The 23765-nt window shown below is 42.2% G+C and overlaps 2 protein-coding genes across 9 annotated transcripts in view; one reads left to right on the plus strand and one right to left on the minus strand.

The window, feature by feature from the left end:
* The first annotated feature begins 6200 nt into the window (after positions 1–6200).
* On the plus strand, positions 6201–17258 carry LOC118405833 (LETM1 domain-containing protein 1-like). 2 transcript variants are annotated; one of them, XM_035805631.1, is made up of 9 exons: positions 6201–6376; positions 7672–7826; positions 9933–10048; positions 11123–11205; positions 12283–12469; positions 12965–13066; positions 13983–14432; positions 15816–15912; positions 16633–17258. In XM_035805631.1, the coding sequence occupies exons 1-9, from the start codon at positions 6243–6245 to the stop codon at positions 16698–16700; spliced, it is 1392 nt and encodes a 463-aa protein (XP_035661524.1). In that variant the 5' UTR covers positions 6201–6242; the 3' UTR covers positions 16701–17258. The 2 variants fall into 2 exon arrangements, with proteins under 2 accessions (XP_035661524.1, XP_035661526.1); XM_035805633.1 differs by having other exon boundaries at positions 13983–14135.
* A 3421-nt stretch (positions 17259–20679) lies between these two features.
* LOC118405565 (supervillin-like) overlaps positions 20680–23765 on the minus strand; it is an 83663-nt gene continuing 80577 nt past the window's right edge. For all 7 annotated transcript variants that reach the window (XM_035805108.1, XM_035805107.1, XM_035805104.1 and 4 more), the window contains 2 exons: positions 22967–23122; positions 20680–21873 (listed from right to left, as the gene is read on the minus strand). In XM_035805108.1, coding sequence (XP_035661001.1) covers positions 21787–21873; positions 22967–23122 — 243 coding nt within the window. In that variant the 3' untranslated portion in view covers positions 20680–21786. The remainder of the gene's footprint in view (positions 21874–22966; positions 23123–23765) is intronic.

The following is a 23765-nucleotide window of genomic DNA, read 5'->3' on the forward strand; positions in this document are numbered from 1 at the left end:
AGTTCGTACATCGTACATCGTACATCAACCCTGCCCCTATGTACTAACTTAGATTTTATAAGTTCGTACATCGTACATCGTACACCAACCCTGCCCCTATGTACTAAGTTAGATTTCTTAAGTTCGTACATCGTACATCGTACATCAACCCTGCCCCACTGTACTAAGTTAGATTTTTTAAGTTCGTACATCGTACATCGTACATCAACCCTGCCCCTCTGTACTAAGTTAGATTTTTTAAGTTCGTACATCGTACATCGTACATCGACCCTGCCCCTCTGTACTAAGTTAGATTTTTTTAAGTTCGTACATCGTACATCAACCCTGCCCCTATGTACTAAGTTAGATTTTTTAAGTTCGTACATCGTACATCGTACACCAACCCTGCCTACCTGTACAAAGTTAGATGACGTCACTTAAAACTTCCGAAGTTTACCGATTACGGCCTATATCTACCTTTAACTTCGTACAAGTTCGTACAAGTTCGTACACACTAACTTCGTACAATTACCCCTTTTCTGGACATACCTCGAGAGCCACGCAAGGTATAAATGTAACATATGGCGAGAAAGGAAGCTATATCCCCCAGACTATGGTGCCTGTCCCCAGCGTCTTGGCCAGGCGCATGGCTGGGGACACCTGGCGGCCGCTCATGGCCTCGCCGCTCTTAAGGGCGCTTAAAAGAACCTCTCCCCATTGAAATGCATTGCGCGGGGTTCTTTTACTCCTATTTTTTATATACCAAGGAAGTACCGCCGGCTTTTAGCCCCAAGACATGCCCGTCGCCCGTCCGCATCGACCTAGCGCGAAAGACGAGGCCTCTAGGCCCGTCTGACCGCCTGACGCGGTGAAATAAGTTCTTCACCTGTCCAGCCTGATGACGTCATCGTGGCCTGAGAGCCACGCAAGGTATAAATGTAACATATGGCGAGAAAGGAAGCTATATCCCCCAGACTATGGTGCCTGTCCCCAGCGTCTTGGCCAGGCGCATGGCTGGGGACACCTGGCGGCCGCTCATGGCCTCGCCGCTCTTAAGGGCGCTTAAAAGAACCTCTCCCCATTGAAATGCATTGCACGGGGTTCTTTTACTCCTATTTTTTATATACCAAGGAAGTACCGCCGGCTTTTAGCCCCAAGACATGCCCGTCGCCCGTCCGCATCGACCTAGCGCGAAAGACGAGGCCTCTAGGCCCGTCTGACCGCCTGACGCGGTGAAATGAGTTCTTCACCTGTCCAGCCTGATGACGTCATCGTGGCCTGAGAGCCACATACATGTCCACAAATGGGTGAAATGTACGAAGTTTGGATCAGCCTACGTCACACGTAATTTCCGACAACTTCTAGCTTCCGACAACTTCCGACAACCGCTGTCGGCAAAGTTCGGGAAACGTCGACAATTATCTGTGACGTAGCTACGCTAAGTTCGTACATGGGGCGGACCTAATGTACGATGTACGATGTTCGAAGTTAATATGTTTTCTACTTTGTGGGTTTTGCTAAGTTCGTACATGGGGCGGACCTAATGTACGATGTACGATGTTCGAAGTTAAGATTTTTCTATTTTGTGGGTTATGCTAAGTTCGTACATGGGGTGGACCTGATGTACGATGTACGATGTACGAAGTTAAGATATTTTGATTATGCTGTGGGTTATGCTAACTCTGTACGCAGCATTTTATTCTACTTTCACCTGTCGCACATGGTAAATGTGAAACATGTAGAATAACGATGTTTTGTCTGAAAATACTGAAAATGCAACATGTATTGCATTTATCTTTTGTTGAACATTTATTTTTGATAATTTACAAGATCAGCAGTCCTGCTCTCTCCAGTTTTCTCTCTTCTCGAACATTGTGTACGTACATCAACCCTGCCCCTCTGTACTAAGTTAGATTTTTTAAGTTCGTACATCGTACATCGTACATCAACCCTGCCCCTATGTACTAAGTTAGATTTTTTAAGTTCGTACATCGTACATCGTACATCAACCCTGCCCCTCTGTACTAAGTTAGATTTTTTAAGTTCGTACATCGTACATCGTTCATCAACCCTGCCCCTCTGTACTAAGTTAGATTTTTAAGTTCGTACATCGTACATCGTACATCAACCCTGCCCCTATGTACTAAGTTAGATTTTTTAAGTTCGTACATCGTACATCGTACACCAACCCTGCCCCTATGTACTAAGTTAGATTTTTTAAGTTCGTACATCGTACATCGTACATCAACCCTGCCCCACTGTACTAAGTTAGATTTTTTAAGTTCGTACATCGTACATCGTACATCAACCCTGCCCCTCTGTACTAAGTTAGATTTTTTAAGTTCGTACATCGTACATCGTACATCGACCCTGCCCCTCTGTACTAAGTTAGATTTTTTTAAGTTCGTACATCGTACATCAACCCTGCCCCTATGTACTAAGTTAGATTTTTTAAGTTCGTACATCGTACATCGTACACCAACCCTGCCTACCTGTACAAAGTTAGATGACGTCACTTAAAACTTCCGAAGTTTACCGATTACGGCCTATATCTACCTTTAACTTCGTACAAGTTCGTACAAGTTCGTACACACTAACTTCGTACAATTACCCCTTTTCTGGACATACCTCGAGAGCCACGCAAGGTATAAATGTAACATATGGCGAGAAAGGAAGCTATATCCCCCAGACTATGGTGCCTGTCCCCAGCGTCTTGGCCAGGCGCATGGCTGGGGACACCTGGCGGCCGCTCATGGCCTCGCCGCTCTTAAGGGCGCTTAAAAGAACCTCTCCCCATTGAAATGCATTGCGCGGGGTTCTTTTACTCCTATTTTTTATATACCAAGGAAGTACCGCCGGCTTTTAGCCCCAAGACATGCCCGTCGCCCGTCCGCATCGACCTAGCGCGAAAGACGAGGCCTCTAGGCCCGTCTGACCGCCTGACGCGGTGAAATAAGTTCTTCACCTGTCCAGCCTGATGACGTCATCGTGGCCTGAGAGCCACGCAAGGTATAAATGTAACATATGGCGAGAAAGGAACCTATATCCCCCAGACTATGGTGCCTGTTGTTTAAAGTAAAGCAAACTGCAACTAGTCAATCCCCGCCAAAGGCACTTTTTACCTTTTAGTGTACAACCGCAGCACTCAGAACCCAGGGCTGTGTACCTCCGACTTAGCGCGTGGCTGCCAAAATTTACTTGCTAATTTCAACAGTTACAAGCAAACTTTCGTCAATCTGACTTTTGAGGTCAGTTTGGCTGGCTAAGAGAGAATTTCTCACCGCTAAAAACATGCGTCCATGTAGCCGTTCAGTTTTTGGCCCGGATCTCTTTTAGTGTGCCCACTCGGAGTAATACATCAATGGGACTCTAACTATGCTCTAGATGCTAGGTTGCTGCAATTTCTGGAAACTCCAAGAATATTTTTACAAAAGTGATTATGTGAAATTTCAATTTGAGAGCTGTCATTTATGGTCTCTGTCTCCCAAATTTCGCATACATATAAAATGATTGACTTCATGGAAGACTACAAATTTGGGGAAACAGACAAAAGCTTATAACGTTACGGGCTTTGAGTGAAAGTTGTTTTTTGGCCAGGGAGAAGCTTCCCGACGATGTAATATAATAATCAGGCACAGATAGCAGTACGAAGGGACTAGGTCCAATTTGCCTTGTCCGAATAAGAACTTTTTTGGGGGAGGAACGCACGCCCGGATTTGTTGAAGATCATAACTTTAGATTTATTAATTGGTGTGCCTTCATATTCGTTTAGAGAACTGGGCGCATATCAGGACAATTTGAATACAGACCCCCATGGACTGCGAGGGTAGCTCTTAATGTCCAGGCAGATTGAGTCAAAGACGTGGAAAGAAGCCTTTTTTATTCAGAAACGGACTGGATGTTTGCCGTGCTAACTGCGAGTTCCATAAACACAGGATACGGCCTACTCGCCGTTTCTATTCAACAACATTACCTACAGTCCGTCCTCTTTTCAATAACTTGATTAAACCACTCTCCTACCACCCCACCAACAGTAGCCCTGCCGCGGAGTTTATGCATGCCTTTTAAAAAATTTTTTGGGAGAAAGTTGGTTTCTGGTACAGGGTATGTCATGGACGTATACCATGTTACACGAAAATGTCAGCAAGCTTGTTCTATTTCTTCTTCATAAAACACGGCACATCGCGTCCTGAGCTGTGAATGATATTTTAAATTTTTTCACCAGTACTACCCCCGATGTTCTGTCGATAATCAAGCGAGGATTAAAAATTGTTAGGCTTGTTCACGAGGAACGAAATTCGAACCTTTTTACTCACGATTGTGTAGCTGGTAGAACAAAACAAAAATTTCTTCAGCCGCAAACTTTACCTAAGGCAAGACAAAACATCAATGCGGAACTTACACGTGTTAACGGGCACAATACACCCCTCACGCGCATCTCAATCGTTGTGTCAGTTTTACGCTCAGCACGGCCCAGTACTCACTCACTCACTCACTCGTCCCGTAGCTCATGTGGCCGTAGGGGCAGTACGCTTACCTAAAAGTATGAGGTGAGGTACCTCATATGGACTTGATATATACGCTCGTGTGACTGCACCTGAAGGATGCGGTCACACATGCGTATACATTCAAGTCCGTATGAGGTTCGTATGAAATTCTTAGCCCCCACCATGCTCCACAGGTTGCTGGGAAAATAAAATTGGACAAATATATACAGATAACATGCCAGAGGAGTTAGCTAGGTCGCAGGCCATACTCCCTTGGCCAACTAACTTCTCTAGCATGTTATCTGAGTGTCTATATTTGTTTAATTTCTGCTTTTTCCAAGTGATATATAGGGACCTCATACGAACTTTGATAAAGATTCTTTATAAAGACACGGCAAAAGTACAGAGACTTTCGTAAGGTCTACATGTATAACAGATATACGCACGTGTGACGGCACCCTTTCACAAAACTTTGACAGCCCCTTCCGTATCTCGCACGATTTTAGTACTGAATCGACAAAGTGTGGCGTGTCTTCCAGCGAGCTTTGCGCTTGTGACGAGGGAAGTTTCTACAAGTCGACGTCTGGTCGAGTTCTGTCACCTCCATGCCGCGACGGGCACTAAACGCAATTTGGCATCTGACTAAACATGTGCTAAGCATTCTCAGAGTTTGAACTTTCAGTATTAAGTGCAACGTTACAGTCTGTCGCAATAACGTCAGCGCTAGCAACCCTGATTCGTATGTTTAACGTTAGTTGATCAACTGAATTGTAATTTTGTAAACAGACCTTTCTAATACACATGTTGACAAAGCCAAAATACGGAAAAAAGACGCGCGCGCGAACTTTTTTAATACCACTATCCCGCTGGTCCCCACTATCCGCTTGCCTCACGGAGTTAGGGTCGGGGAAGCGCTAAATTTTGCCCCTTGTTAGGCAAGTGGACAGTGAGGGCCAGCTCGTGCGCGTGCGGTGGGGATTGGTAGCTAGTCCTCTGCACGCCGCCTGTCAGTGAAAGGACATCACCAAGGGTAGCGTGCCAGGTACAGTGAATGATCGCGGTTTTTGCGAAGTCGCTTCACCGCGAACTCTAAACCACCGCGAACACTCCATTTCCCGCTACCGCAAAAGTAAATCCTCGCGATCGGCACCAGCATTAGATCGTTGAAAAAAGTGCCATTTATATAGATCAAGACGTATTATTGCAACTTTGTCCTGATGTGAAATTTCAATTTGAGAGCTGTCATTTATGGTCTCTGTCTCCCAAATTTCGCATACATATAAAATGATTGACTTCATGGAAGACTACAAATTTGGGGAAACAGACAAAAGCTTATAACGTTACGGGCTTTGAGTGAAAGTTGTTTTTTGGCCAGGGAGAAGCTTCCCGACGATGTAATATAATAATCAGGCACAGATAGCAGTACGAAGGGACTAGGTCCAATTTGCCTTGTCCGAATAAGAACTTTTTTGGGGGAGGAACGCACGCCCGGATTTGTTGAAGATCATAACTTTAGATTTATTAATTGGTGTGCCTTCATATTCGTTTAGAGAACTGGGCGCATATCAGGACAATTTGAATACAGACCCCCATGGACTGCGAGGGTAGCTCTTAATGTCCAGGCAGATTGAGTCAAAGACAATATCTAACGGCTATGTAAAGCACTGTTGACTTGGATGATATCTTTGCCCCCATAGATCTGCTTGGAGATTAGATAACTCTTTTCCTTAATCAGCCAATCAGAAGGCGCCTTGATCAGGGTGAAAGTTCACCAAGATGGCGCTACGTTGTTGTGCGGGGTTCGGGCGGGCCTATGTCCGGTGGTGTGGGGCTCCTCTGGACAACTCGCTGTGCCGACATGTCAGCCTACATGTCCCGGAAGGGCGCAGAAGTCCAACGGTTCATCTCAGGTGGTTGTTAGACTCCATATTCCCGCCTGTTCATGATGTTCCTGATGTGGTTTCTCAAGTCATTCAAACCGTTATGTTCTCGGGTTTGCGGAATACTAGGTCACTACTGGGCTGTCGCCATAAAAAGTATAAGCCTTCTCACATTAGTTAGGACGCATTTGCGGCGACAGGAATTCTAGGTAATATGTCAAAGGGTAAGGCACACGAAAAGTAAACAAAACCCGTCTGGATATTGTTATGCAAATTGAAACAATGGTCAAGACAAAGACTGTTTACTTCTTGTGTGCCTTACCCTTTGACATATTACCTAGAATTCATGTCGCCGCACATGCGTCCTAACTAATGCGAGAAGGCTTATTTATGCATTAAAGAATTTAAGGTGTTCATAATGCGTTGATTGAATTCATCCATCACAAATCGTGACCACAGCATGGCCAGAACACATGATATTAAAACCGTAAGTTCTACACAAGGAGGTTAAAGACCTCCATGGTTATGCAGCAGTACCCAGGGAAGCCACTAGGGGGCCCAAATTCGGAATCATTAACGTTACCAGTTTTTGTCATGACAGACAATTTTCCGCTATTGACAGATAAAGCCTTTAAATAAGAATTTTTGTTTACCATTTACAGGGAACAACTTGTCAATAGCCTTTTGGTTCCGTTTTGGAATTTCTTTTGACCGTACCGTAAAGAAATCCGTGAAAATAAGACATAGGTTTCCCCCTTCGTGTTGGCTCCCAATTTTTTTTAGTACTGCTCTCGAACCGAGACCTTTGTCACACAAAACTAATACAACAAATATAAAACTAATCCATTTGGCCATTTTCGAGTTATATTCACAATCAGACACAGGCACTGCCTAGAACATTACCTCCCCAACATACATCATGAGATAATTACACAATATTGTCTTGAAGTGGTTCCATCACAAATTGTAGCACTAGAAAGGATGGGTATACCTCACAGAAAAAGACATACAGATCCCCTTTGAAGACATTCCTAGTGTCTGTTTAAAGTTGTCCATTCTGACATTATTTAGAGGTATACAAGTGTAGAAATTAGAGGAACAGAAAGAACGAAACATGCCGACACCCGGGATCGAACCCGGGTCGGCAGATTACAAACCAGCAGCGAAACCACTGCGCTAGAAAAGGCTGATCAGCCGATTCGCATGGCTGTTACAGTAGACACCACTCACCCCCACCCCATAAAATTCACTGCTCCTAGAACTTTAACCCGACAAGGAGCCCACATTAGAGGATTGCTTAATCATTGATATTTTTCTCCACTCAGCTGGAGATCTATTTCAACTGACAGACAAGGAGACAAACAGCACAATGGACCATCATCTATGTTATCCCTGTATGTGAGACTGAATGACAAGATAGGACAGTTGTTACAGAGAGCACACCCTACTGCTGGCAAGGTGTATGTGCAATTTATAAATGGTAAGTTACTGTTTATTATTAAATATTATTGTGATAAATAATGTTATTTGTTGTCGGAAGTGCAAGACTTTCCATTTGTTTAATCATAATCTGTTATGATGTAATATGCATTATCTCTAGCCTGGGTACCATCCGGAAAGTAGTTCGCTCCGGCATTATATACTATAATTTATAAACAGTCACTTCTAGCTCTGACATTCATTGTACACTATATACAGTCGCTTCTCTGTGTTTCCATCTGGGAACGCGGACCATCTTAACGCCTGGAATCGTCCAAATTTTGGAAGCAGGTGCTGATTGGTCCCTACTCATGAGCGAATTATGGAATGGGTTCAAACGCTCGTTCGAACCTGTGTTCCAACACCGGAAAAGCCCTGCGTCCCCTTGCGCATGCAGGCTGTTCTGGCGAGTGCTCTGGAACCCATTCCTTACTTTGCTTATTAACTGAGGTTACCACCAAAATGTTTGAATGCTTGTTACCTCTGAGAGGTACTGTGGTAGGTCATGTGCGTTTACGTCTGTGCACCCAGGGGCACCCAAAATCGGAGCTGTGCACCCAATCTTTTCTGTGGGTGCATACAAACACCCAACTATTTTCATAGGCTTATGTATGTCAAGATGTCAGTAAACTAGTAAACACCATATTCTTGACATCTATGTGTTAGAGAGATAATAGAATGCCTGTCATAGTACTTGTTGAACTTCATCGATCCAAGCCAACATCAAGTGCTTCACACTAACCAACTTCTGGGTTCCACAGGTGACTCTGGACATGAGAACACTGATTGTCATGTGTTCAAAACATGACATCATTTGTTTGAGGAGTTTTTGGTACTTCCTATGATAACTGCTGGGATGAGAACATGTTAAATTTGCACCTTTTCTTAACTTCGCTGATCTCCGTGACCACACTGTCATGATCTTTTGGTTGGCAAAATTTGGTGTTATAATGCCTGGATGTCAGGAATAGCATGAAAATGTCAATTTGAAAGCAAGTATCCCTTTTCCAATTTCTTAAGAGCTCCATTGGAATTACTAATTTAGTAGGTTTGCAATTAGGATATTGTGATATTCTACTACCTATGTGAAAATTCAAGCGTCAATGTTAAAACGCCATGTTTTCCGTGGGGAATAAGAGGAGACGCAAGCCGTCTGCCGGCGTCGGGTGACTAAGTATTTTATAGCCCCATTAGTGGCCGTCTCAGATGGCATTGGAAGGTCTCTCACTCAGCCATCCGGGCGTTCACCATAAAAACTGACAGGACGGCCCGGACGCTCACGATGTGTCCGTGGCCGTTTTGGACGACAATTGATGCGTCCAGAAGGTCTGAAATGTGCTTGGACGCTATTGGACGGTCTGGGCAATTTTGGACGCTTGAATTTTCACATAGGTAGTACTTCATTTTATGTTTGCACCCCAATTTTTTTTGGTGCACTTAATTTTCTAGCTTGGGTGCACCAGTGCACCTAATCCTATATCATCATCCTTTATATCATCATCCTTTATTGATTTCAACATAGCAGACATAATAGCAGCCTGAATAGCGTTGAAATTTAACATAAAATACGTATATATAAAAATAAAGTAGTAAACAACATCTCCGACGTTAAGTAGCCATTGTTACTACCTACGTGTCTACAGTCTTGTTGTACAGCTTGATGGCTGTGTGCAAGAAAGAGTTCTGAAGTCTTTTAGTTCTAGCTGGGGGGATGGAGAAAGTGTTTTTGTTTCTCAGTGATCGTCCCGTGGCAGTTGATCTGGAAGGTGGAACCATGTTGTGTAGGCGATGGTCAACATCCAACATTTGTGTGAAAAGTTTGACAGCTGCATCCTCGCGTCGCGACTGGAGGGTGGGTAGGTCGGGCACATCGCGCCTGCCCGCTCGGCTGATGATCCGTAGAGCTCGCTGTTGGACTCTCTGCATTGCGCGTTCCTGGTCCTTGCTACAGCCTACCAGGAGGACATTACCGTACTCGAGGACTGGGCGCACGAGGGACACGTAGATAGACACTAGGTCGGCGACACTGGTCCCTTTCTTTCCAAGTAGTCTCAAGAAGTGCAGTCTAAATCCTAAAAATGAATTGGAGCCCTGCTGCCCTCTCCAGGTGCTGTTCAGTCCTGGAGAGAAGGGAAAACTGCAGCCGGGATCATGAGACACAAGCACACCTTGGGGAGGGGCTACGCCAGGCTGACGTGGCGGGAGGTGGACTGCTGTCGACAGGTAAATGCTAGACTTGTAATTTCTTCATTCCTGGTGCAGCTCACAGACAGGGCTCGAAATACTACCTGTATATGCAGGTTAGTGCAGGTAAAATTGGAGCTGTGCAGGTATTTCTGGTATCTACCTGCACCTAACCTGCACTGGTCCATGTACTGGGTATATGCAGGTTAGTGCAGGTAAAATTGGAGCTGTGCAGGTATTTCTGGTGTCTACCTGCACCAGGCTTTTAGCTAGGATTTTATAATAGGGAGTCCAAACTTAATGGTGAGTTGCGGTAAGTGACTATTGTAGGGGGGTCTGGGGGCATCCACCTTCCATGGTGCAGATCGAGTTTTTGATGATTTTAAATTAAAACAGTGCATTCTAAGGTATCCAAGACGCAAGAATACTGGTACAGATGTCACAGTAGAAGACTGTGACCACAGATGACCTGGTAGCATCCCTGGTCAATCAGAATTTCATGCTTGTCAGAGGATTTTCTCCCCAGTATAGGGCGTCCAGGGGGATCAAATTTCTTGTTATTCTAAGAAGAGTGCGTCCAGATGACGCGTTGACGCATGCCTGGCTAAAAGCCTGACCTGCACCTAACCTGCACTGGTACATGTACTGGGTTTTATACATAAATACCCTATAATGTAGGTGTATGTGGATTGTTATTAGCTGCATTGACTGTTAACCACCTATAAAGTATAAAGGACAAAATAGCCATGGTTCCTGAACAATTTTGATATGATCCATACTTCATAAACTTGTGTGTGGTGCAGGTAAAATTTGTCTGGTGCAGATAATTTTCAATGTTATCTGCACCAGTGCAGGTATGCAGAAAAAAGGATTTTGAGCCCTGTCACAGCTCTTCACTGGATTCTATTGCATAGTCAGCAGTGCTATAGTTACCTTTTCCAAGAAGGTTTTGTTTTTGGGTACATATGTGTGTGATAGTTTGTGGACAGCATTAAACTGGAAAAGTTGTGGATGATAATATGTTGGTAGTTTTGGCCAAAAGAAGGAGCCATTAGATTATGCCCCCCTACTGATTGTGTGACTTTTGGAAGCATTTCTTGTTCCTCCTTATAGTTCAAACTGGATGTGCTGAAGACATTACCAGTGTTCCTGTTAGCATCACTGCCCTTTATATGGCTGCTGGTGTTACCTCTCATGTAAGTATGATCTACTCACTCACTCACTCACAAACTCACTCACTCACTCACTCACTCACTCACTCACTCACTATCTCACTCACTCACTCACTCACTAACTCACTCACTCACTCACTCACTAACTCACTCACTCACAAACTCACTCACTCACTCACTCAACCACCCACTCACTCACTCACTCACTCACTCACTCACTCACTCACTCACTGTTTCTTTTTCTTGTCCTCTTGTATTATCTTATGGAAAGAAAGATATTCTTACATACAGAACATTCAAGAAAAATCAAGAAACAGTGTTTTTATGCTAATTCTTACTGGACATGTTACCATTTTGATAATGATAACCAGTCAAGATATCTTCACAGTCAGAATATGTGCAGTAAGCGTACAATTGTGTATACATGTAGTAGAAGAAGATCAGAAATTTTGCAATGGTAATTGTGAGGTGGTGAAACTCATCAATCAAACTAATTCTAACACTCGCCAAAAAGCTGTTACTCAAGCAACTGGATATGATTTTGGAAACTGTCCGACGTTTCAGACAGCCATCCGGTGTCTTTCATTAGTGACACTGAAGAGATCTTGTTGGAGAAGTTTTCATGTCCTAGCTATGAACTGATATGTAAAAGCTTAAGGATATCTCTCGAGTGTCACTGACGAAAGGATCTGAAACGTCTGACCCTTTCCAAAATCGTACCCAGTTTCTTGAGTAACTGCTTTTTGGCATATCCTTACCTGGATGTCTAACCTGCATCAACGTGATATAAAAAACACATCACTACCAATGGACCAGCCCTCTGCTGTTGTGTCTTACTCAAATGTGTGGCCCATGGGCTACAGAAATGGAGATGGGCACCACCTTTATGAATCTGTTACAGATACACAGGAAACTTTTATCAGCTAATTAACCATCTTTTAGAATCATTTCTTGTTTGCTAAGAAATTTCAATATTCATTGGTTAAAGAGTAGCCCCAAATGCACTAAGGAATGAAAAAATGTATGTTGACTTTTTGCAATGTTATCTGGGTTTGTTAAGCAGGCTGATTTTTCTAACATTACGATATTTCCATTTTTCAGTTACTTTTATCCCAAACAGCTGTTGAGCTCGCAATTTTGGTCAGCAGGGCAGAGAGTGACTTTCTTCAACAGTTACCACATGGAGAGAGTGGCATACTACCCTAGCATTCTACAAGCTCTGCACAGAAAAGCACATCGAGTAGAGGACTTCAGAAATAGAACAAAACTGCAAGAATTGTGTTCAAATGTAAGTTTTCTATTGTATCCTTCTTCAGAATGCTGAGGTTATGCATTATTTTATAGACAACTCAAAGAAATTTTCAATCTTTTTTTCAATCCTGAATATACCTTACTCGAAATACATTTTTTGGTCAACTTGCACTGGTGCAAGTTCACCCCCAGATTACTCAGGCAATACAGTCGTACCAAACAGATTGTTTTGTAGCAAAATGGAGCTATTGTTATGAGCCTGTTCACGTTTTCACAATCAGGTCCAGATTCAGGCCCGGGCCTGGCCCTGAATCATGACCGTGTGTCCTGAATTTTCTGTACCAGGTACCCCTGCTAGTACTCATCTCCAGTATTGGGTGCTTTTGTAATGCAACCATGCATGGTTTCAACTGCCAACTCAAAAGTACAAGCTCTTGATTTTTGCTGACAGTCACAATTTATAGATAGTATTTGATAATTAGAACTACATGTATTGCCCATCATGTAAGACTTGCTGTGGCTCCACCTGCAGGCATTAAGAGAGGAGAGTCCTTCCACTGCAGCCATCATGAGGGTCCGTCCCACATTCTCACATCCTGGGCTGCACTTTAACAAACTCTCCAGGACACAGTTGGTATGTTACATGTCAAGTTGTTTTTTTGAAATACATGGTGTTGTCAAGAGTTTCCTCTGGTGGGCATGATATAAATAAAATTCGGCCATCGGCCAATCCTACCTGCGGTTGGGCCGTACATTGGGTGATACGGAATTGGCCAACGTTTTGTATAGCCTGAGTTCCAACCTCCGTACTGACCACTAGCTCAATCCTTTTGCTGTGGTTAGCAGTTGCCATTTTGAATTTCATCCTGTCTGCATGTATATCCCTCATTCTGGTTGCCAATGGTTATTTCCCTTTGTATCGGTCCTTCTGTTCAAGTGTTAAACAGAATCATCACCGAAATGTACAAGACCAAAATGTACAAAATCAAAAGCAAACTAGAGGCAACATTTTCGTGAAAATGCAGAATGCAAATTCCCAGAGGTTTTAACGGTCGACCACTAAATTTTCATTGTTTTATTCAATGTAACGTTATCTCTTATCCCTGACAGATTTGGGTGGCAGATAGCTTCCAATGTCAGTACAAGGTTTGACTTTGAGCCCCCTAATGTTTAATTTTGGAACTGCAGGGGAATTTTTGTCAAGCCATTCCAAAGAGGATATCTGAAAGGAATGACAGATTTCCATCATTTCAGGCATACAGCATAGGCAAATAGCATAGGCAAAGATGTTTAGAATGATATACCTGTTATGCAAATGATGACTTATTTTGCATAACTATAAAGGAAATTGTGTAATTTCATTGTTTTCCATAACTGGACTTCATTAAATGTAATTTATGATGGATGGAACATAAACAGATACCAAATAAGCAAATGAGGAACTGATTTGCATCTTCTATGCAAATATGGCAACAAATGTTGGGAATTTTATTAGTAGAATGAAATGTATACATGAGTATAGAAAATGGGATAACTGGCATCCATTCCAGGCCTGGCTGAGTCGTACCCTGCTGCTGACCCCCTACCTGCCCAAACTCCTGCTGAGGAGACGTCTGCTGAAACACCTGGAGGATGTGCATGCCATGGACCGGGGGATCCAACAGGAGGGCCTCAGTACACTCAGCACACAGGAGCTACGCAAGGTCAGTACACTCAGCACACAGGAGCTACGCAAGGTCAGTACACTCACCACACAGGAGCTACGCAAGGTCAGTACACTCACCACACAGGAGCTACGCAAGGTCAGTACACTCACCACACAGGAGCTACGCAAGGTCAGTACACTCAGCACACAGGAGCTACGCAAGGTCAGTACACTCACCACACAGGAGCTACGCAAGGTCAGTACACTCAGCACACAGGAGCTACGCAAGGTCAGTACACTCAGCACACAGGAGCTACGCAAGGTCAGTACACTCAGCACACAGGAGCTACGCAAGGTCAGTACACTCACCACACAGGAGCTACGCAAGGTCTGTACACTCACCACACAGGAGCTACGCAAGGTCAGTACACTCACCACACAGGAGCTACGCAAGGTCAGTACACTCACCACACAGGAGCTACGCAAGGTCAGTACACTCACCACACAGGAGCTACGCAAGGTCAGTACACTCACCACACAGGAGCTACGCAAGGTCTGTACACTCACCACACAGGAGCTACGCAAGGTCAGTACACTCACCACACAGGAGCTACGCAAGGTCAGTACACTCACCACACAGGAGCTACGCAAGGTCAGTACACTCACCACACAGGAGCTACGCAAGGTCAGTACACTCACCACACAGGAGCTACGCAAGGTCAGTACACTCACCACACAGGAGCTACGCAAGGTCAGTACACTCACCACACAGGAGCTACGCAAGGTCAGTACACTCACCACACAGGAGCTACGCAAGGTCAGTACACTCACCACACAGGAGCTACGCAAGGTCACCAACTACTGTCTGCTTTTACATTCTGTTTTTTTACCATAAATGTTATTGACCAATTGTCTCACAATATGTCTGTTTTGTAGTGATGCTTTTCAGCCATGCTAGAATTAAATGCTATTTCGCAGCAGATAATGAGAAATTTGAATGTAAACTCAGACCCTCGAGACCCTTTCATCACTTTTTTGCCGCGCACTATTACGGACCCCTGTCACGTGAAGAATTGTTGTGGAAACTGGTTTTCTGTCAGGCTCTGTCAAATTGTTATTAAAATAATGTACGGTATAGTTATCATTAACTTGCAGAAAAGGATGCTCTGTGTACAGTGTTGCTTTTGCCTCCAAGGTGACACTGATGTTACATGTTGAATGTGTACCGTAGATGTTGACACTGATGTTGCATGTTGAATGTGTACCGTAGATGTTGACACTGATGTTGCATGTTGAATGTGTACCGTAGATGTTGACACTGATGTTGCATGTTGAATGTGTACCGTAGATGTTGACACTGATGTTGCATGTTGAATGTGTACCGTAGATGTTGACACTGATGTTGCATGTTGAATGTGTACCGTAGATGTTGACACTGATGTTGCATGTTGAATGTGTACCGTAGATGTTGACACTGATGTTGCATGTTGAATGTGTACCGTAGATGTTGACACTGATGTTGCATGTTGAATGTGTACCGTAGATGTTGACACTGATGTTGCATGTTGAATGTGTACCGTAGATGTTGACACTGATGTTGCATGTTGAATGTGTACCGTAGATGTTGACACTGATGTTGCATGTTGAATGTGTACCGTAGATGTTGACACTGATGTTGCATGTTGAATGTGTACCGTAGATGTTGACACTGATGTTGCATGTTGAATGTGTACCGTAGATGTGCTACATCCGTGGAGTGGACAGCATATCCTGGTCCAGAGACACATGTGTGGAGTGGTTGACACAGTGGCTGCAGATATCTACACAGCTACAAGGTGAGTTACTGAGCTTAAACAGAATGCAAGGCTTGAAATACAATCTGCACTGGTCCATGTACTGGGTTTTATATATAAATGTCCTATGATGTAGGCGTATATGGATTGTTATCAGCTGCATTGACTGTTACCTCTTATAGTTACATGTATAAAGTATAAATTAAAGGAAAAATAGCAATAGTTTTTGAAGTTTTAGTATGATCCATACTTCCTAACTTCAGAGTGGTGCAAAAATTTCAATGTTACCTGCACAAGGTATGCAGAAAAAAGTATTTCGAGCCATAGTATGTCTATAGTTGCAGCTTAGCCACACAACTAGTCAATCCTCTTTTTAAATTTGCAAACAACTAGTACATGTGAATTATGTCCCAGGGGAAGGCCTATGGTATCCCACTATGGCTAAACTGATAACTACAGATGGAGACACCAAGCCCTTGGTAATGCAAGTAGGACTGCTGCAAATTAAAAAGACATCTTGGCACCCTACCTATTTGATTTGATATTTGATTTGTCATGGACTACTAATATGCATTTCTGTCTGTCCCTAAATTGTGTACTCTTGAAGTCAGCTACATTGTATGCTGCCTGAGTGTCAGTGTAATATATTCTAACATTTGTCAATATTAAAACAAATTGATAAAATATTAATAAAGTGTTGTTGGTTTTGACAGTGTTGTCACTTGGATACAACTGACAAGTATTTTTTCTTCACATCCACAGCTTCAGAGCTCTGTCTGCTTGTCCACTGTATGGTGTTCCTATCCTCTGGACACTCACATGTCAAGTAGACACAACTACCTCTATAGACAGACACCCAACAAATTAATGTTAAGTCATCATGACTTGATTCAGTGTCAACTCAAAAACCAACAATAAATATTTATTTATGGACCCACAGCCAGCTCAAGCCATCCTCTCTAAGGACTTGTTTAGAGTTTTGAAAAGTTGGATAGTAAAGAATGTTGACCAAAATATGTTTTCACTGTTATGGAATTATGGAGTTATGTCATGGAATGTAAAAAATATACAAGACCTTATTATTATTAGTTAGGGACCAGTTTTCAGAAGTTACTTTTGTACATGCACATAAATTTTTCAAAGGTTTTATGCATACATGTACAATGTATGGTCTAACACATCATTTCATACTTGTATCTATCTGTGCCCCTGGAAGATGTGTTGAAGATATTTGAAAGAATACATAGTAACTGTCATGGATAAACTTGTGGGGAAGGAGTGAAGTACGTATTTATTCGAAATATAATGTTCAGATTTAATGTGAAAATGTCAATGTGCAATGTGTTACATGATAAAAATTGAATGAACAATCACGTTCTCTATGTACATGACTGTGTTATCCATATTTTGATTGAAATTTTCTTTAAGTAACCTACGGCATACTTTGTTAAGTTTGGTTTATAACGTTTTTAAGTGTAGCAGTGATGCTTAAAGACAATAGTACATTTTAGTTTGCAGTTCATTTGCTAAACTTGGTGTTGTGGACATCGCCTCAGTGATGCGAACTTGCCGGCTCCAGTGGAACAGTGCCAGTGGCTGCATTAGCCACGAAATTGCAATTGCCAGGAAACAGGTCGTGGTTCGAGTGTGTCAGGACGGACATGAAGTGTGCAGCCTGATGAGTGTGTACCTGTAGGGTAGGGCTGCTTGGTGTGAAGACTACCTGACTGCTGACTGCCTACCCCTGTCAGGGATCCCAGCAGCTGTAGAATCAAATACTTCATACTGGTTTAAATAGCTCTTTCATACTTGTTTACATCTCAGTTACAGTCTATCATAATTCTGAAACCCACCAGGAGGATATCGGGGGCTTGGGATACAGTATTTCACCCCCACCTAATCTCCAAGCAGATCCTACAATGGCATAAGATAGTACCAAACTGGCCAAGGAGTGTATTCAGCCAAAAGGTGCTCTGTACTCCTCTGCCAGCTTTTGATACCATCTTATGCTACCGTAGGATCTGCTTGGAGACTAACTCCCACCCACCAGTCAATCTAGGGCAGGTGGAACATTGATCATATAAACAATAGAGCAATCTCACATGATAAATGGTGTACATACTACTACTACTAATATACTAGCCTGATTAAATTGCCCTTATAGCACGCCCAACATTGCTGGCGTAAAATCTAGGTCAACAGTGGCCCATTGTATAACGTTTCCCTAGTTTTGCTAGTGCAGTTTTCTTGATTATCTCACTGTTGATTTGTTATGGCCATGTTAATTTGTAATACATGGATGACATTTTTTTTGTTGGACCAGTAAATAAAACCAGACCTGATAAAGATCAGTGGAAAGGATTTTGGACCGATAAGAAAATGAACAGATTATATTGGTAGGCGTTCACAAATTTGGGGGCTGACTAGTCCAATAGAATGACAAGAACTAAGTAGAGTTAGTAGTAGCAATTAGTAGTAATTTCGAACAAACTTGTACAGTCAAACTTGGTCTCAAGACGGCCAGAGTTTAGTTTCATGGTCGAATTGCACAACAGGCGATGAAAATAGGGCAAATACAGTTGGCCCCTGCACCTAGACCCCTCCTATAGAGAGCAAAATCAAAGATGTATTATTTTATTTATATTATGATATAGAATTTGTTGGATGTGAGTGCACATCATGAACAGATTACAGCGTTAAAAGTGGAAATATTCTGGATAAGGCAATCTGTATGATATTGACATCTACTGCAATGTATTCTCACATTCACATAATCATTTCTTACTTTGAGCTATTAAATAAAAACAGCCCAGAGACAAGTCGCACGAGGATATTCCTTATTATTGCAACCCAAAGAAATTAGGCCTTGAGCAGGAATCCCCGTGTGACTTGTTTCTGTGACATTTTTAACAGCTCAATTTATGAAATAATGATGTAAATGTGCTAAAATAGTGCATTAGATATCAATACTATACAGAATGCCTTATTCAGAATATTTCCACTTTTAACAATCTAATACAGTCAAACCTGTATTAGCGGCCACCCTTGCATACCGGCCGCCTGGCCATAGTGGCCACTTTTAGTCGGTCCCTTGGATTCGTAATGAAGGATTTCCTGTCCCGTAGATACAGAAACACTGCCGATTACGGCCACGGTGGACGGCTGATATACAATGTACGATCCGGGACGTGTTTGGCCATACAGTGGCCGTATCGTCGCCCGACTAAAAACCTCTTTATTTTCATGTAGTGTAATAGTCATTGCAGTACATGTATAGTACTGTAGTATGTGAATTAAGATCATTGGGTACTAAAACCATGTGTAACTTATTGCTTGTGGTCAATTAATCAGCATTTTCTCTATAGCGGCCACCTCTCTATAGTGGCCAATTTTGACCAGTCCCTTGAGTGGCCGCTATAGACAGGTTTGACTGTACTGCTTAGGTTGCCTTTAATTGAGCCAGAGGGCAAGTTTCTTTGGAAGTTTTGATAAGTGACACTTCATTTCCTCCACTTTTCACAAGATTACCAGATGCAGAACTGGTCACCACCTCCAATCATGCAACTTTTGCTGGACCTCAGGCTTTCATGCCCATTCCTTAACCTTTTATTCAGGTCTATCAGTAGAAATATATTATGGCAACATACATTTGTGGGGTCAAATATCTTAATAAATAACAATCCTTTTTTTCTTTTGCCCTCTGCAATATTAGGTATTTGTAATTGTAATTAGGACAATAATCTGATGCCCATATTTGTTTGTATATTGTATAGATATTGCATACCTTGCATAACACACCATTTTTGTACTGTACACTATAACACCAGGCAGATTTATTTGATCTATTCACACCGGGATGAACTACTGAAGTGTGGTGGGTTCTTTAATGTACTCGAGGTGTGGCTCTCCTCAAAGTGAAACATGGAACCTCCACTCAACGTTAGAGATGCGTACTGGTACGTTGGACTGAATCTGGACTTACAAAAACGTTTAAGTTCAGGTCCGAAAAAACACGAAACCCAACTGATTCGGTTCTGGACTTGTAAAAAATCTAGCGCTCACATATCCTTTTGATCTAAACCATCTTGAAGCCTCCAAAAATTGTGAAATTTGCGCTGGAAAAAGACTTAATTCAGCCAAGTTGCTCGCGCCATGCCATTATAACATTATTCTAGTATGCCATGGGTTCAGGTCCGGACTCATTAGGTCCGGACCTGAACAGAAACCTCTGGATTCGAATCCGGACCTGAACCTAAACGTGGGTTTAGGTACGCACCCCTACTCAACGTCCCATTCAAGGGTTAAATGGAGCCGGCTGACTTCAGTAGAGGCTACACCAAAAAGTAGTTACTCAAGCAACTGGATATGATTTTGGAAACGGTCAGACGTTCCAAATTGTCTTCAACTTGATTTTGCCTTACCTTTGTTTTCTTTGGAATCCAAATTGTCTTCAGTCTGAATTGTCTAACAACGTTTCCTATTGGACATCTGAAATTGTCTTCATTCATAGTTAGAGTATAAGACCTGTTTCTTCCAGATCACTTCTGTGTCACTGATGAAAACTGGTGGATTCCAGTTGAAACGTCTGATCGTTTCCAAAACCATATCCAGTTGAATGAGTAACTACTTTTTGGTGTATCTTTAAGTTATTACCTGGATGTCTAACCTACATCGACGTATTCAGTAGAGGCTGCTTCATGCCACTACAAATCCTCTACAATACTGGCTACAACAGATGAGAGGGATTCTGAGGAAGAATAACTCAATGAGAGACAGAAGGGATCCCCACACATGTACAACACACAGTCATGAGAAACTTCAGACCAAGTTTATTCCATAAAAAGTTATCCCTTCTTATAGTGCTTGATATACTTCTTGTCAACTCAGGGTTCATCCATTTTCAATAATTCTTACCCACCAGATGAAGGTGAAACTGCAGGATTTGCCAGTGGCTCTCATATTTACACTAACAAAAAAAGCATAACCTTTGCATTTCCTGCATTGAATTGAGCCAATCTTACTAAAAACTTAACTCTGCATTTCTTCTTTGCAGTGAGGTTGTTGCTGTGAATTTACAAGGCATCTACAGGTGTATATAAATTAAATATTGTCTTACCAAGTTGATATGATCTTATTGCAAGGGTGGCATTTATACCCATGTCATGTTACCTGCTATGACTATGTTTAAAATAATTGCTCCAAAATTATCATAAATTTGCTGGCTATGTAATACTGTAGCTCATAGACACCTTAAAAGATATGATAGTAAAACTTGCTCATATTCTACATGTACAAGCAGCCCCACACTTAATTTGCAAAATAATAGCAAGTCAGCCAGAAATACCATGGAAACATCTACAGTGCAGTAAGAAGTGGTTTCATTAAATGTAAACAATATTAATTGTAGTACATACATTTTATACATGTACATGTACATGTACATGTACATGCTTTCAGAACCAAGGGAGAGTAGAATGTCACTTTTGCCCATACTGTATAACACGTTAATATGCAGTAATTGCTTTAAAGTGAGGCAGAAATACTCCATATTTTGTATATCCCTGTTCTGTCAGTAGTTCGACACCTCCTCAGATATACAGGTTCATCTGCTGTGGACAAGTCTTTAGAGGATGTTCCTTCTCATATTTTGTAACAGGTCATTAGACTATAATCAACCATGGTGCATAATGCAACATAAACCTGTCTGCATGGCCACATAGAAAAACTAGAACATAATATATAATATGTGCACATCTACATGTATGGATTTGTAGCTACTAGCTACGAGCAGATCAAGATATGGTATTGTTTGTTGCATAAAATTATAGACAGCATGATAAAATATATAGCATTACATGCATTAGTGGTGTTATTGCTTTATTTCTAGTTTCCTCTATATGTACTTCAGCATTGCCATCAGAACAAGCCCATGTCTTTCTTCAGGTTGGTCTGTTTCCAGATAGGCAGCAGGTAGAACTCCTCCCTGCTCATGCCCAGGACCCTCTGCAACAATAACACATTGGACCATTAATCATATATACAACAACATACATACATGTACAACAAGTAGCTGCTACACATACATGTACATTAGGGGTGGGTACCGGTACAGAAAATTCAGGTCCAGGTCCGGTTTAGGTCCAAAGGATCAGGTCCAGGTCCGGACCTGAACATGGACCTGATTCAGTATGACTCATACCAATGGTCCATTTCACTACAAGGAAATCTGTTTGGTGGACTTACACCTCCTTTCAAAATCATACAACGCTAACTACACCTGTACAATTGGCTGTAAAACTTGGTAGAAATTACTATAAACTCTACTCTATTTTACTCTTGTTATTTTCTTCCGCCTGCAAGCGCCAAAACGTGTGAATGCCTGATAAAATAATCTGTTAATTTTCTAATCGGTCCAACATCCGGTCCACCTAATTTTTTCAGGTCCGGTTTTTCTGGACATGTCCAAGAAGAAAAAACGGTTTTGTACCGGTACACTGCACCGATACCCAGCCCTAATGTACATGCTTAAGGCTTCTACAGTCATCTGAAATGTAAAGTTGGGCCAAAAAATTAGGTGATAAAAACAAAGCATATAGTCTGCCTTGTGGGCTAGCAGAGCAGAGCTACATGGACAGATCTACATTGAAAGTATACACACATGTAGTACATATATGTATACTGTCAATCTAGATCTGTGCAGACCTACAACATTCAGATGCTCTCTTATAGTTCTTTCACACATCGTCAACAATACATAACATAACAATAGCAAAACAAACAGTGTGTGGCTTTCCGATCATGGACGCATCCCCAATCAGCCAGTAGCTTCCACCCGGGATTTTTGTCAGTCAAGGTTGACAAATTGGTTTTGGTCTTTCCGTCACACGCAGCAAATTTCCGTCAATTGACGGAAAAACAGACTCTGGCTAGAGCCCTGACATAGGTTCTAATGATTTGCCCTTATTCTGGTATTTTATACATTGGTACATTTGTATACAATGTACATGTACATACCTTGCAGCTACATGGTACATCTGTATACATGTACTGTATGATGATGTACATGTACATACCTAGCAGCTACATGTAAACATACCTCAAAGTCAGCTTGTTCCAAATACTTCTCCAGTCTCATGGGGTCGACTCCTTCTGGTAATGGTCGCTCCATCAGCTCATCAAAGGTGTACTGAGATTTGGTTAGCCTCTTCAGCACATCGCTCACCAGGACTGCCTTGTTCCGTACCTTACCATCCTGCGAACAATCAGAAAACATCATCAACATATACATGTTGTACCAACTGTATCTACTGCAGCAAGAAATGTAATGCTCTGATTGACGATACTTATCTAATTTCAGAAGAAAAAAACATTCAAACCGGATTATGAGATAACTGGCCTCAATCAGATTTATGAAATCTGATTTGTCCTTGGTTTGAGACAATTTTAATATAATCTGATTCAATCCGGTTTAAGCCGCTCAAATTCACAAAATATAACCAGGTTTCATAAAAGTTGGGATCTGACTGATCTTTAACATAAAAGTCCTACATTTTGTATTTAACAATCCCTTATGTAAACAGTGAGTCTGACTCTGAGGCTGTGGAAGCAAGAACTTGGGCATTGTGGCACTCCCCAGACTCTGGAATCTGATGTACATGTAAATTTGTACAAAATAATGTGCAGCAAGACTGTAGACACTTAGTTAGTAATGATGGCTACATAATGTCGGGGATGTTGTTCACTATTTATAGAGTGGACCTGGTCTGGGCAAGTAGCCCGCGACGATGATGATGTTCACTATTTTAATAACATTGTCTCTCATTGTACATATACGGTTTTATGTTGCAAATTTCAACGCCATTAAGGCTGCTATTATACCTGCTATGTTGAAACCA

The sequence above is a fragment of the Branchiostoma floridae genome, chromosome 18 (genome assembly GCF_000003815.2).
Source record: "Branchiostoma floridae strain S238N-H82 chromosome 18, Bfl_VNyyK, whole genome shotgun sequence".
NCBI classification, from domain to species: Eukaryota; Metazoa; Chordata; class Leptocardii; order Amphioxiformes; family Branchiostomatidae; genus Branchiostoma; species Branchiostoma floridae.